Source organism: Chiloscyllium plagiosum, chromosome 17, assembly GCF_004010195.1.
Source record: "Chiloscyllium plagiosum isolate BGI_BamShark_2017 chromosome 17, ASM401019v2, whole genome shotgun sequence".
NCBI classification, from domain to species: Eukaryota; Metazoa; Chordata; class Chondrichthyes; order Orectolobiformes; family Hemiscylliidae; genus Chiloscyllium; species Chiloscyllium plagiosum.
In genome coordinates this window covers 33,439,657-33,455,219 of record NC_057726.1, presented here as the reverse complement: position 1 = coordinate 33,455,219, position 15,563 = coordinate 33,439,657, and the positions used below count along the sequence as shown (strand labels likewise).

The 15,563-nt window shown below is 38.8% G+C and overlaps 1 protein-coding gene across 3 annotated transcripts in view; it reads right to left on the bottom strand.

The window, feature by feature from the left end:
• The window catches only part of ap1g1 (adaptor related protein complex 1 subunit gamma 1), a 113,223-nt gene that overhangs the window by 69,304 nt on the left and 28,356 nt on the right, over positions 1-15,563 (bottom strand). For 2 of the 3 annotated variants that reach the window (XM_043706823.1, XM_043706824.1), the window contains exons 6-10: positions 7,795-7,871; positions 4,942-4,950; positions 4,460-4,555; positions 2,529-2,609; positions 1,953-2,051 (exon numbers count right to left, since the gene is read on the bottom strand). In XM_043706823.1, coding sequence (XP_043562758.1) covers positions 1,953-2,051; positions 2,529-2,609; positions 4,460-4,555; positions 4,942-4,950; positions 7,795-7,871 — 362 coding nt within the window. The remainder of the gene's footprint in view (positions 1-1,952; positions 2,052-2,528; positions 2,610-4,459; positions 4,556-4,941; positions 4,951-7,794; positions 7,872-15,563) is intronic. The other variant, XM_043706825.1, reaches the window with a different exon arrangement.

The window sequence follows — 15,563 nt, the reverse complement described above, 5'->3', positions numbered from 1 at the left end:
CAAACTGAGTGTGCTGTAATAGAAATGTACCAAGAAACAAAACAAATGCACATGATTAACTTTTGACACTGTTACAGTTGCAGACACACAAGCTGAAATACTCCAGTAGTCATTTGGCAAATGGTGGATACAAGTTACTCGGTTTAAAGATTGAAAAAAAAAAAGAGTTCCAAATTTAGTTCCTGAGGACTTGGTGATAATGATTGGCAGTTTTAGCTGTGTAACAGCTGGAGCTAAATATCACCAAATCTTGTGGTATTAGCACATCTCACTTTTCCAAAATAAAGCCGTAATAAAAAAGCTTTTAATTAATTGCCTTTCCTAATGATATTTATTTCTACACGAGTGCAGAAAATTAAGATGGAACCAAGTAAAACAGAGTAAAGCACTTTTTGAAAGGAGAGCTAAATCTGAATAAGCTAAATTATCAAAGTTAACCATAACATGAAACTTGTTTAGTTGTTGTGAAAATCAGGTCGAGTCAAATGTCCTCTTCATGAAAGAGAAAAGTTTGGATGCTATGTACATAGGTTGCCATAAATTATTTTAATAACATGCCAAAGGAACTTGACTTCATAATTTCAGATTGTTCAGTTTTAGGACTGCTATCAAAATATAAATGCTTTTATCCATGTTCTAATTATCTTAGATGGTTGCTAATAGCAAAATTATTTAAAATCTACCAGCGATCATAATCATCTGACAATTCCAGGTAGGGCAGCTCCAATTTTAAAATATTACAGTATTTCTGCAATAAAGTAGATCTGAGTGTTCATTGTTTAGATCATAACTACAACAGAATGTACTGTACTTTAAAAATCTGGTCTTTGAGATTCATACAGTTTTGGGTTAAATATGTTGTGTGTAACTGCCTGAAGATTGTTTGAAGATGTTTGAAGTACAGAGGAACCTCGATTATCCGAATACCAATTATCCAAAAATCAGATTATCCGTAGGAGACAGAGGTCTCGATGGAAACATTACAAAGAAGTTTCCAACAGGGATTGTGATTTTTGTTTACAGTGATTAAACAGACAGTCTCCAAATGACTGACGGCCTGCCCTCTCTTTCTCTGGAGTTCTACACAGAGGTGTACCCTAAACCCTCCTTCCCCACAAACTCCCCAACATTGTCCTGTACAGGGCAAAGGGGGAACCTGTCAAAATGTTGCAGTAAAACGTTGCGCGCGTGACTGTGGGTGTGAGTGTGTGTGTGCTTGTGCGATTTGGAGACTTACCACACAAAGGCAGCTGCAGCAGCAATCTTGTTGGTGTCCAATCCAGCTGCCCCAGAGAGGGGGAGGTGTCACACGGAATTGGGGGCGGGGGAGGTATTGTGGATTTGCCTGCCCATCACGTTTGGATAACTGAAATTCCCCTGTACACCACCACCTGCAAGTTTCTCCCAAGCCATTCACCACCCTGATTTGAAATTTTGTTGCCATTCTTTCAACGTTGCTAGGTCAAAATCCTGGAATTCCCTCCCCAACATCGTTTTGGGCCTAGTTACAGCACATGGACTGCAGCAGTTCAAAGCAGCAGCTCACCACCACATTCACAAGTTCAACAAAGGACAGACAATAAATGCTGACCAGCCAGCGATACACACAGCCACAAGTGAATTTTAAAAACTTTGCAAACATTTTAGCTTTGTCTTTTCAAGGGATGTACTGGACTCCAAAGGTGACCGGTATGTGCATGTGTTCCCTTCTAAGCATCGATGTTGAATTGTCCATCAGCTTCATCATTGGACATGGTAGGATCACAGCACCATTACTTTCAGCCCTTTCCAAGTGAAGGATTTTAGCCTTTCCCAATTCATTTTTAAGGCAGAGTTGCAGAACTCTCATTGTCCCTAGTCAAATGTGTTACCTAGTCAAATTAACTATATTAATTTCAAAACATAACTAACTTGTACAGATTACAAAGGTCTGTTTATGTGGATCTACATACCCTCAATCCACTCTCCGATTTGATGTCCATAATTGTCAAAACTGTTTCATATAAAATTGCATTACCCACATTTTTGCTGGTTTCTGTGTTTGTTGCAACCTAAAAATAAATCAAAGTTCAGACCAATCAATACCAGCAATGTTCATTGTTTTTTTACTCAAACAATATTGGTAAAATTGGTGCGCACAACTTTAAAATCTGGACTGGCCCCAATAGTACATTTTTGCGGCTTCCTCGATTTGATCCAGTTTCAACATTGCTGACAGTCTTGAGAAGAGCAACACTCCAGGACCATTCAATAATAATTTTGTTTTCTTTGAACAGTGAAAGTAAAATTTCTAGTCAATATTAATCATATGCCACCCAAAAGCCACAGACAACTGACAAGAATGTTTTCAATGATTTATGAAGCAAAAAAGTACCTATGAATAAGTCTGATCTTCAATTGCCGATTTGGAAGACTACAGGATGAGGACCAAGCAGGCAAGTGTAGCAATCACATATTGACAGCAGATGGGATTGCTGATTGTTATAGGTACTACTGATTACATTAACAAGTTCAGATACTGTCGTCACCTGTGCAAGAATGTCATTCATGGCTTCACTTGAGTCGTCATCATTTCTACCCAACATTCGTAGTAAACGCAGTATTCGAACCTAGAATTATACAGAAGAAAATTAGTCTGAAAACAAACTTTTTTGTACTCAGATGAGGGGTATTATTGCTAGCTAAACTTAACATTTCTTCCAATGGAAGTTAAAATTCCATTTAGAACAATAAAGCAAAGCTTCTATCATGGTGTGTAAAGTTTGTATATAAAGATACACACGCACACACACACGCGCACGCACGCACACACACGCAAACGCACACACACACTTCAATTTCACCAGCAAGTCTTGCTTTAAAACAACATTGATTTTTGGGTTATGTTGATGACTTATTGCCTTTGATAATGTGGTGCCCTCTTGAACTAGTGTAGCCATTTCTCCAATGCTGTTAGAGACAGAGCTCCAGAAATTATACATGGTGACAATAAAAGGAACAGCAATACAGCTTCATATCAGGATTGTACATTGTTTGGTGGGAGCTTGGAGACAATTATCTTATGCAACTGTTGCCCTGATTCTTCTAGTCATTAGAGATTAAAGGTTTGGTCTGTGAGGGCTTAGAACTCTTGGGAGCTTTAGGGGAAATCAGAAGAATCCTGTGAGCCATTGTGGCAAAGTAAAGAAAACCTATGAGCATTATTAGCGCAATGAGCATAATTAGAATTCAGAGGAATCCAGCCAGAATCATACCCATGTGGAAGCACTAGAGTGTAGTTGCCAGAATCCCCCCAAAGAATGCAATCTCAGGAAAGAACAGACTACTGTGAACTACTGTTGTTGAGACAATCCATGACAGAGCTGCCTTTTGAAGCGGGGGTGGGGGTTTTGAAACTATATCTTAGAGAGAAAAACTGAAATCCTTTGTAAAGATCTCATGAGTGATGATGACTCAGTCACACTAACCATATGGGTGAGTGCACAAAAATCCACAAGATGTATCTTAGACTGCATGTTATTTGAACGTGCTCAGTCGAATGTTTGACCCCAGTTTGACTGTTATGTTGGTCTAATGTTAACTCTTGATGAAGGAATATAATTTATGCATATTTACCCTCACATACACAAACTCATGTAAGATATGTAAACCTTTTGTCAATCATCTTTGTTTCTTTGCTTAATGCAGATTCATTTGTAATAAACTGGTTATTTGTTAAAGAATTATAGCTGACTTGTTTTTGATATTAAAATAAAGAGTCTGACATCTAAATAGTTATCATTGTTAAAAAAAAAAGTTGGAATTCAAAAAGAACAATCAGTGGAAGAGGGAACTAGGAAAGGAATCAGTTCACCCCTCCAACCTTGGCTACAACAAACCCTACTCTGGAATCTACAAAACCCACCATTTCAGGCTCAAAGGCACCTGCCTGTTCCTAACAATGGGATTCCCTCTTATTGTTCCTGAATTTTACTACATCTTTCACCAACCACTGTACTCTGCATTAGTATAGAACACCTTCTCCAAAATTATTGAAATTGCTGATGTACTCTTTCCTGAATGTGTTTTTAAAGAGTCTACAATTTCAAACAAACAGCACACTATCTTTCCCACTTCCTCTTCCAAGTGGAATGGATAATCACCTACTAACTTGTCAAGTCGCACTCCCTGCAAGGTCAAATTAGACCGATTTGTTATTTACTCATTTATTTAGCTAAATGCAAAATCATCCAGTAGACAAAGTTACACTTCAGCAATTTTTAGCTTGTGTGCCTGATGTATTTAAAAGCAACATTTCAATAGCTTAGATCAGATCTGCCATTGAAAATTCATTTTGTGAACAACATTGTAAAAATCTGGCTAAATACCACGACAATGCCAAAATATTCTGAACTGGCACTTCCCTTCTGTATGAACTATCCCATTAGGTTAACATTGTTAGGTACAAAAAAAATCTAACCTGAAGAAAGGGATCACTAATGCCAGAGACATCATGTTCTGGTGAGTAACCAGACATAATAAGGTTTTTCAGGATTCGAACAAGCTGAGGAACAAGCTGCAAAAGAAGATACATCTTAAGAGTCCAAAAGCTAACAGGCTTCTGATACTGAAACATTTCACATTAAGCAATGTCTTTTGTAAACAAGGAATATAACAAATGAACATAAAAACCAGTGTTCTCTTTTAAAAAAAATTCTGATGTACAATTGACAAGTATATTCTGTTAGTTTCTAATAGTCAGTTGTATGACACTAAGGATGTCTCTCCGCTCCCCTCACCATTGTTGCCATTTGGAATGCAATGTCTAATATTCTTAAAGAGTACATTAAAAAAAATCATGCATCTCAGATTTGGAATGTTCTTCCCTTTATTGACAGGTAATTTGTAAAAATCAATCCAACATGCAGTTGCAATTTTCTTTAAATTAGGAGGTTATCTTACCTTTTCATTCTAAAACCATGCAGCATTTGCAACAAGAGGATATGAATAAGAAAATTAAGTACTTGTTAGAAAACTGAGAAACATTTGAAAAAGAACAAAGTGTAATTTTTTCTGTAATACTCAAGTTCTGTTCTACCAAATAACTACTCAAATCTTCCATAAATTCTGTCCGTCCTTTATCCACAAAGGTCTTTAGTGACGCAAATTTGAATATATCTGAAATATGCATTTATTTTCATTTGACATAAATAATTCTCTTGATAACTGTCACTTTAAATGACTGCATATTGAGTTGATCAGAAATTTTCCATCAAAAATCTTGAGATTCTGAAGGCAGATGTCAATCAGAAACATGCATCAAACTCTCAGCAACAGTTGTGAAATATTTTGGTTAATCTGAATTTAGGTTGTAATTTGGAGCACAGATCATAACTGCTAAAAATTGAAGATCATCTTTCAGATGCTATAATTCATTTTGTTCAGTCATCCAAATTTGTTGAATTAAAGGGAGTACAAGGCTGGTAAATGCAATTACAACAAATGGCATTTCCGTTGCACTTTCAATATTGAATAAAAGCTACTGATCTCAAAATTAAAAATTGCAATTAGGAGGAAGGATATCCCTAATTTCCACTAGATTTGGGAGGAGAAAAATGCTGCCGATTTCATCATAAGCTATTCTTTTGGATTCTTAGTTGAATTATTGCCAGAGTCTGAAGGCTGCAAGTTCAGATTCCATCAAACTAACTAAGTTGGTAACCAATTTTTCCACTATGTGAAGACTGAGACCCGATCTGCCTTCTCTATTTAGCATAAAAGATCCCACGGCAATATGTAAAGAAAAGGCATTAAAAATGCAACCTCACTGATAGTCAGTCCTCTGTCACCAAAAAAAAAGGAAACCTGGTCATCGTGACACTGATTTTAGAACACTTACCTGTGCACTATGGTTGTTGTTTCCCTCAGTTCAATCACAACTATACTTCAAAATGTACATAAGTTTCCAAAGCTAAGCTTAATGTTGCTAGATTACAGTTGCTCTATATCTACTTGATAACTGATTAATTTGAAAGATTAAGGAGTGATTTAAAGAAGCAAGTTTTTACAATTTTCCTTCAGAACATTTAAACCTATAGGCTACATTTGATATTGCAAACCTGTGCTGCCCCCAAAAACAATCCTCTAGAGGTGCAGCATCCAAAGTTAGGTACATCAGAAGTCTAGCCCTAGTTCTCATCATTGTATCAACAAGTCACAAATTGCTATTCATCTATGCATCTTTACCTCAAAAAATAATTGCATGCAGTACCTTCTGAAAGTCCATGTGGCCAACTGCTATACATACACAAGCTTCCTCAAAGAAAATTCAGCTAGATAAGCAATACATGACCTACCATTCACAAATCCACACTTGAGTAAGTCACTATACTCTTACCAGACCAGATAGATGACTGGTTGTAATACGGGGGCCACCATACCTTAGGTAAGGAGAGGTTGAGAAGGACAGTCTTTCATCTAACCTCAGCTGGTAATGAGAATTGAACCCATGCTGTTAGCATCACACTGCTTCGTAATCTAACCATCCTGCAAACTGAGCTAAACTGACCCCCAGATCCAATTTGTTCTTCTTCCAGCATTTAGAAAAATGCTATTGCCTGAATAAGACCTTTTTCAACCACTGATGTTAAACTGCCATATTAGTCGTCATGTGCCTTCTCCCTCAAATGAGGCTGGAAATCTGTGGGTGGATCGGTCATCCAAATGGTCAGTCGGTCAGTCATCCGAATATATTCCCTGCCCATCTCGTTCAAACAATTGAGGTTGTTCTGTAAATGTTTCAGATTTCAAAACCCCAAAAATGGAAACATCAGGTTTTGGAGATCTGCTTAATCACAACTGAAAAATCCAATGTTATCAGAGACCCCTCAAATTCTTTTAAGGTTCCTTTGCGCTACTGGTACAGGTATACCGTGCTCATTTAACTCGTCTGGAATTTTTTTAATCATGATTTCAAATTTCCCCATTCAACATCAATAACTCCACGTAGTTAGCAAAATATTTTGTTGTTAGCTTTGAGATCCATAAGGTTTTATATACCTTTTTCCATCTTTCTTTGCATCCCTTGTTTCCTTTCTATAGGTGATCTCTAGCAGTATTAACCAACAATGAAGCTAATTAGGGAGATCTGTTTTATAAATATTATTCCTTAAAGAGGTTTCTTACCATTCTTAAGGTGCCATTAAAAAAGATCAGACATATCCAAAAAAGGAAATGAAAAATTCTGCATTCTAACAAAACTCTACACTTTTCCTCCATAAGCAAAGTAAAGTAGTTTTTCATGTGCTCCACTGCACCATGGAGAAACAGAGATAACACCTATATACTCAATTTCTTTAATGAGACGAAACAGCATGATTTAAGAACAGTCGTGGCCACCTTAAACCTACTTTTTCTAACGAATTAAAATGCAGAACCCATATCATTTCAAATCAAATGACAGAATCAAACCATGGGTTTACATTGTTAGATAACAAAAGTGATGTTTGCCTGCAATTTTGGATGAAATTTAAATTTAATCAATTATGTAATATAGCAATAAGCTCCTTCATTTCAACCAGAATTACCACTTGGATTTTTTTGCCCATGCAATTCAAGAGTGCAATACATTTGCTTTCCATTAACCTAGTTACAAACATAGTTCAAAAAGAGTGTAATGTTCGAGTGCATGTGTAAGATTGCATACTTGCACAATAATGAAAGTTGTGACAAAATGTTCAGTCTAATCCTTAAGCACAAATGTAAACCATATTATGCACAATTAAAGATGACAAACAAGAAAATATAGCCACTCACTTTCCTGAAGTGTGCTAACATGTCAGGACTTCGTTCACACATTTCTGTGAGTAGAACAACAGATGTGTGAAGGACACCTAGGATTGAGGGATAGGGAAGATGGAAAACATCACACTTGGAAATTCATATTTCAAAATCTATGCATAAGCAGTTATTTGTACATTAGATTAAATATCATCACAGCCTAAAGATATTTTACTTATGTTGAACAATTTGTTTCTTTCTTACATTAAATTAATGTTATTTTTAGTGTTTGAGGTGGTGACTGAAGTTGGAACTGAAAAGCAAAATACTGCTGATACTGGAAACGTAAAACAGAATTCTGTAGAATTCAGCAGGTCTGGAATATTCTCGTGATAGATGCAGAGTTCAAAATTCTTGCCTTGTATGATTCATCCTCAGAACTGAAAAGGGGTTGGTAACTTTAAAAACATTTGACGGAGTCTGAAGAGGGATGAAGGGAACGGAGTGTGGAGTTTTAGTGCAAAAGTTGTTAATGGTAGCAAAAGAGAAAAAGGAATATAAAAAGGATGGAAATAGTGTGAAAAGGACAGAATGGGTCTGCTCTACTGAGTGCAAAATAAACATGACAAACAAGAAAGGTTTAGGGAGGGATCCAAGAAAAATGGAGGAGAACAGATCATATGGTCAAGGTCTGAAGTTATGGAATTCAATGGAGCCTGGAAGGCTATGAACAGCACAGGTGCAAGGCAGTGTCTTTGTCATTCAAACTTGGTTGTGCTTCACTGGAACATAAAGTGGGCCCAGGATAGAAAAACTAACATGAGGTTACGACAGAAGCGGCACGTTGGCTCAGTGGCTAGCAGTCCTACATCAGTGCCAGAGACCCGGTTTTGATTCCACTCAGGCAACTGTGTGGAGTTGGCACATTCTCCCAGTGTCTGCGTGGATTTCCTTCCACAGTCCAAAGGTTAGGTGGACTGGCCACATTAAATTGCCCATAGTAGTTCGGAATGTGTAGGCTAGGTGCATTAGCCATGAGAAATGCAACAATTACAGGGATAGGATATGGAGGCTGGGTGTGGGTGGAATGTTTTTCAGAGGGTTGGTGTGGACTAGTTGGGCCAAATGGCCTATATCCACACTGTAGGGATTTGAAGATGGTTTATTAAAAAAGGCAGGCAATTCCTCAGTCCCTTGGAATGACCCTGAACTTCCAGGAGCTTGCCATTTCAATAAATCACTGTTTTCACACTAACATTTCTGGCCTTGGCCTATGACTTCATTCCAAAGCACAAAGCTCGCTCAAGAAACAACTTTATTTCTTCTTAAATACAGTCTCTCGGACTCAATACTGAATTCCATAACTTCAAAGCCTGACTACATGAAGAAAGAAAAGTTGAAACCAGATACTACTCTCTCCTCCCACCCCCAACCTTATCTTGTTTGTCGTCAGTACAGAGAACCTATTCTCTCCCTTCTACAGATTAATCTACACCCATTTTACATCATTTTCTCTTTCACCATCAATAGCCTCTATCTTTTCCAATGGGCCTCCACATCATCCCTTCACTATCTCCACCAAATGTATTAAAATTTCCAACAAGTTTCAGTTCTGAAGTGTTATTCTGCACATGAAATGTTAACACTTACTTTTCACAGATGCACCAAATCTCCCAAGTTTCTCAAGCCTTACCTTGTGTTAATGCATGTCAAAAATCACATGACACTAGGTTTAATCCAACGGGTTCACCAGAAAACACTAGTTTTCGGAGTGCTTCTCCTTCATCAGGTGCTGCTGAAAGAGGAAGACCTTAGACACAATTTAAGGAAAAGATCAAAGGGTCATACAACTCATGTGAACGAATTGAACACACCTAAGATGGCTCTTAAATCTTTAATCAGTTAGAATGGAGGTGCAGACTTTAAATGATTAATATGCAAATCCCAAAACTTCTTTCAAGTCACTGCCCCAAGATAACTTAAGATGTTATCAACAGAAAGGAGTGACATCTCCAGTCAGACAATGTATTTGAGGTATGAGGTCTTGTTTGGAGTCTGTCTCTTAAACTGGAGTCATACTGGTTTTATTTCCAATGTAGAAGTTTATTAAAATACTACGTTGACTGACCGGTCTACAAATTGTGCGCCTCCAGAAGATCCACAAAGCCAACACACCTAGACATCCCTTCATATCAGGCAATGGAACCATGTGAGAATCTCTCTGACTGTGTCAAGGGCATCTTGAAACCCACTGTACAGGGAACCCCCAGCTTCTGTTGAGACACAGAAACTCAACACCCAAAGACCAGTTGAATCAGGGACATTCCTTCTCACAATGAATGTGTCAGTATGGACTAGTTGGGCCAAATGGCCTATATCCACACTGTAGGGATTTGAAGATGGTTGAGACACAGAAACTCAACACCCAAAGACCAGTTGAATCAGGGACATTCCTTCTCACAATGAATGTGTCAGTACAATTACGACAACATTGCTGCAACAGCCTCAGTATTCAATACCGACAACTGTCAATTTCCAGGCACCATCCTACAACTCAACCACAATATCTTCACCTTTGGCAACCAGTTCTTCATCCAGACATACTGAACAGCCATGGGGACCACATTTGCACCCCAATGCGCCAATATTTTCATGCACAAGTTTGAACAAAACTTCTTTGGTGCACCGGACCTCTGACCAATGCTGCGCACCAGGCAGAATTGACATTTTCTCCCTTTGAACTCATAGCAAGGAATCAATGAAATCACTAGTGACATGTCGGAACTGGTGTTCAATGAATTGAGCATTGTATCCTGCTCTTATGAGGGCATACCTCAACACTTTCAGGTGTCTGTCACCCTTCCTCCTCATCTGAACAGATCCTGTGTATGTATGTGTAGGGTTTGCCCATAAGGGATGGCCTTTTTAATATGTTTAGGGTGTGCAGTATTGTAAGGTGATCTGTAGGCTTGCAGTAGAGTGAGGTATTGAGGTATCTGTCCTTGACAGAGAGGTGTGCCCAAGAATGAGACTGATTTCAAAGAGTAGTCCATGAAAGGTCTGGTGGGGTGAAACCTTTTGATATCACCAGACAGGAATGTTCCCTCCCAGTGGGTAAACACTTCAGCAGTCAAGAATATTCTGCCTCTGATGTTTAGGTAAACATCCAAGGTGGACTTCAGGATACACAGCAATACAGAGTTGCTGAGCAGAGGGTGATAGCCAAGTTCAGTACCCATGAGGATGGATTCAACTCGGATCTCAGGTTCATGTCGCACTACAGGTGACTACACCACACTATACACTTCAAACGCTATCACCAATCCTCCACATCTAAATCTGTGGGGTGAATTTGTATTTGCATTTATATTTTGTTCAAAAGGCACACAATTTATAGACACTGAGTCAATGTGGCATTTTATAACTTCTACACTGGAAATAAACCAGTCTGTCTCCAGGTCAAGACACAGAGACTCCAAATAAAACCTCATGCCTGAAGTACATTGTCTGACTGGAGATACCACCCCCCTTTTTATTGATAACATAAGTTATCGTGTGGTAGTGATTTGAAAGAAATTCTGGATGTGCATATCAAAACCTGCACCTCCATTCCAACTGATTAAAGTTTTAAGAGCCATCTGAGGTGTGTTCAATTCGTCCATGAGTTGTATGAGCCTTTGATCATATCCTTATAAATTCTGTTTCTAAGGTCTTTCTCTCTCACCAGCACCTGATGAAGGAGCAGTGCCCTGAAAACTAGTTTTCTCCAATGAACCCATAACCTGGTGTCATGCGACTCCAACCCAGTCCAACACCAGTACCTTCAAGTCTGTGCGAATGAAGACAGCAATCCGAAAAAGAACAACTTTTCATTAAAGACACCTAAACCAGGAAACACATTCAGGCCTTATAGTTACATAAAGTTAAGATCCACATTTTTAAAAAAAAACAGACAAATCTGTCTTATTCTTGAATTCAAAGAGAAACCTCCAACACCATGCCTCCCTCCATTCCAGTCAATATTTTCTAGATGAATTACCACTGATAAGGGAGTCATTTTCCATGAGAATCCAAAATCATTTAATATTGGACAGTGAAATTCAGATCCAGTGGGATCAAACAGAATTTCAAAAGAGCAATAGTAAGATAGTAAAACACAACCATTAAAATCTCTTTTGTAATCAAACAGTGTTAATTGCTTTCAACAAAACATTTTCTATTGAAAAGTTTAGTAAACTCTTTCTAAGGCATCATGAGAAACCAACAGTAGGACTTACTACATTTATGTAATTAACTGCATATTTGGAAAATTCAAATTAACCACAAAAAAATGCTTGGACTAAATGTAGACAACAGGATGTGAACTATTGTCAATTAAAAGTATTGATATTTCAAATCAAGAGAATCTTGCTAAAAGTCCAACCATTTAGAAAAAAAACAAACTTTAGTAGCAAAAGGATTGATTAGGAATAATGATGGTGGACATAACACATTTCAAGAAAATAATTACAGTCGAGAATTTTACAATATCTGAGCAACAAGTGAAGGCAAGCAGTTCCTTCCAAGAAGTAAATGAAACCAAGAATCACTAATCAATTCCAACATACTAAAGAACATAACATCCATCCCTGCTACTAAAACCACTCAGGAGAATAACAATTTAGATAATAGGACCCAGAACAGGACAGTACCAAACAGGCCTTTCAGCCCACGATGTTGTGCTGCATAAAATGCCAAATGAAACTTATCCTTTCTGCCCACCCTTGTCCAGTTCCCTGTTCCTTGCATATTCATGTGCTATCTAAAAGCCCCTTTAACGGCCCTATCGTAACTGCCGCCACCACCACCATCCCTGACAGCATGTTCCGGATACCGACACTCTAAAACAAACAAACAACTTGCTGCTCATCTCTTTTCAACTGTCCACCTCTCACCTTCAATGCACGCCCCTGATAATTACACATTTCAACTCAGGGAAAAAGACTGACTGTCAACCCTATGCATGCATCTCAATTTTACAAACATCGATCAAGTCCCCCCTCAGCCTCTTCCGTTCCAGAAAAAAGAATCCCAGTTTTTCTAGCCCCTCTTCATAGCTCATGTCCTCTAATCTAGGCAGCATGCTGATAAACCTCTTCTGCACCCTCTTTAAATCCATGTCCTTCTTGTAATGTGGCAAATCAGAAGTGAATGCAATACTCCAAGTGTGACCTAAACAAAGTCATATAAAGCTGCAACATGACATCCTAACTCTTGCATTCAATGCTTCAACCAATAAAAGCAAGCATGCCATACACCACCTTTAACATCCATCTACTCATGTGGCTGCTTTCCGCGAGGTATGGACTTGATTGCCAAGGTCGTTCTGTACATCAGTGCTGTTCAGGGTCCTACCATTAACTGTATACTTCTCCTTAACATTTGATCTCACAAAATGTAACACCTCACTTGTGCAGATTAAACACCATCTGCCATTGCTCCGCCCGTATAGAGTCAATGTCTATAGGCCACACCAACCATGGTCCCAAACTAAACTATTTCCACTTGCAACTGACCTACATACTGCTGTATCCTTTGACAACCTGTTGTATTATTCACAACTCCACCAATTTTTGTGACATCTGCAAACTTACTAATCCATCCATCTAAGTTTTCATCCAAATCATTTAAATGCATCACAAACAGTAGTGGTGCCAGTACAGACCCCTGCAGAACACCACTAGACACTGACCTCCAGACATAAGAAACATCCTTCCACCACTATCCTCTGCCCTCTACGGGCAAGTCAATCCAGAATCCAAGCAGCCAAGTCACCACGGACCCTACACACCTTTAATCTCTGGATGAGCCTACCATGAGGGACCTTGTTGAAAGCCTTACTAAAATCCATGTAGACAACATGCACTGCTCTATTCTCATCGATCTCCTTTATCACCTCCTCAAAAAATTCAATTAACAATTAGTAAGATGTGACCTGCCCTGCACAAAGCTGTGCTCACTGTCCCTAATTAGACCATGCTTTTCTAAATGCACGTAAATCCTAGGAATTCTCTAACTGCTTCCCATCCACTGATGAAAAATGAAGGAGTCAAGAACTACAGGTCATTGGTTTTGGATGAGCAGGGAAGCTTTAAAAGGGACGTAAGTGGGCAACTTTTTCACGCAAAAGGTGGCGAGTGTTTGGAATGAGCTGCAAGAGAAAGTGGTGGAGGATAGAACAATTACAACATTTAAAAGGCCTCTGGATGGATAGATAAATAGGAAGGGGTTAAAGGGATATGGGCCAAGTGCTGGCAAATGGGACTAGATTCATTTTGGATATCTGGTCAGCATGGATGAGTTGGACTGAAGGGTCTGTTTCCGTGCTGGGCATCTCTATGACTCACCAGTCTGTAGTTTCCTGGATTATTCCTATTTCCCTTCTTGAAGAAAAGGAAAATGTTACTTATTGGTCGGTCCTCCAGGACCTCTCATTGGCTAGTGAGGATGCAAAAATCATAGTCAAGATCCAAACAATCTTGTCTCTTGCTTGTCTCAATATCCTGGTATAGATACCATTGGACTCTGGGGACCTTACCTACCTTAATGCTCTTCAAGACACCCTATCATCACTTCTTTCTTATCTCAAAACACCCTAGCATTTTAGCATCTTCCACATTAATCTCACTATCCTCCATGTTGTTCTCATGGGTGAATACCAATACAAAGTACAAATTTAGAATCTCGCCCACACTGTCTGTCTCCAAGCCCAAGTGCCCACATTTATCCTTGAGTGGTGCTACCTTCTCCCTACTTCTCTCTTGTTTTTAAACGCATGTGTAGAATGCCTTGAGATTCTCTTTAACTGTATTTGCCAAAGTTATTTCATGGCCCTTCCTTACTAACTTACAGATGCTTTTACTCCTTTTGACTACATTCACAACTTCCTTGTTTTCAAAGGGTCCCTTACCCATCCTTGTTCTTCCTCCTTACTAGAACATGCCAATGGTGAACTCTGATCATCAGGTCTTTAAACAATTCATGTTGAATGTGGACTTGTCTGATAACAGCTGTTCCAATTAACTCTCCCTAACTCCTGCTTAATACTGACATAATATGTTATCCTTCAATTTAATATCTTCTTACAAAGGTCTCGACTTAACCTTATTCATAACTATCTTAAAACTTAAGGACTTGTGATCACTGTTCCACAAATGCTCTGCCACTGAAATGTCACCCATTATGACAACTGTATTAGTGCATCTTTCCATAATCTGCTTACATATTTGTTCTTCAATGTCTCAGGATTGTTCTTTAGTGACTGGTGGGGGAACCTAAAGTATAATTCCATCACCCTTCATTTTTTGAGTTCTCCTATATTGCCTCAGTGGATGAGCCCTCCAGTATGTCCTCTCAGGTGTGACATTCTCCCTAATTAGTAATACAACTCCTCCGCCTCTTACGTCCCTCTCTATCTCATCTAAAATGATGAAACCCTAGAACATTGAGCAGCCAGTCCTGTCCTTCTCTCAAACAAGTCTCTAATGGCCACATCATAGCCCCATGTACTGATCAAGGCTTGAAGCTCATCTGCCTTATTCATAATATCCCTTGTGCTTAAGTGTGTTTATTTCAACACATCAGTCCCATTATGTTGGTTTACCTGTCTCTGCTGGTCCTTCCTTTCAGACTTACTAATCCTCACATCCACCTTCCTTTCAATGCCTCCACTAGCGACCCACTGCTCTGGTGCCCAGCCCTCTGCCTCCCTAGTTTAAACATACGTGATTAGCACTAGCAAATCTTCCTGTTAGGATATGGGTTTT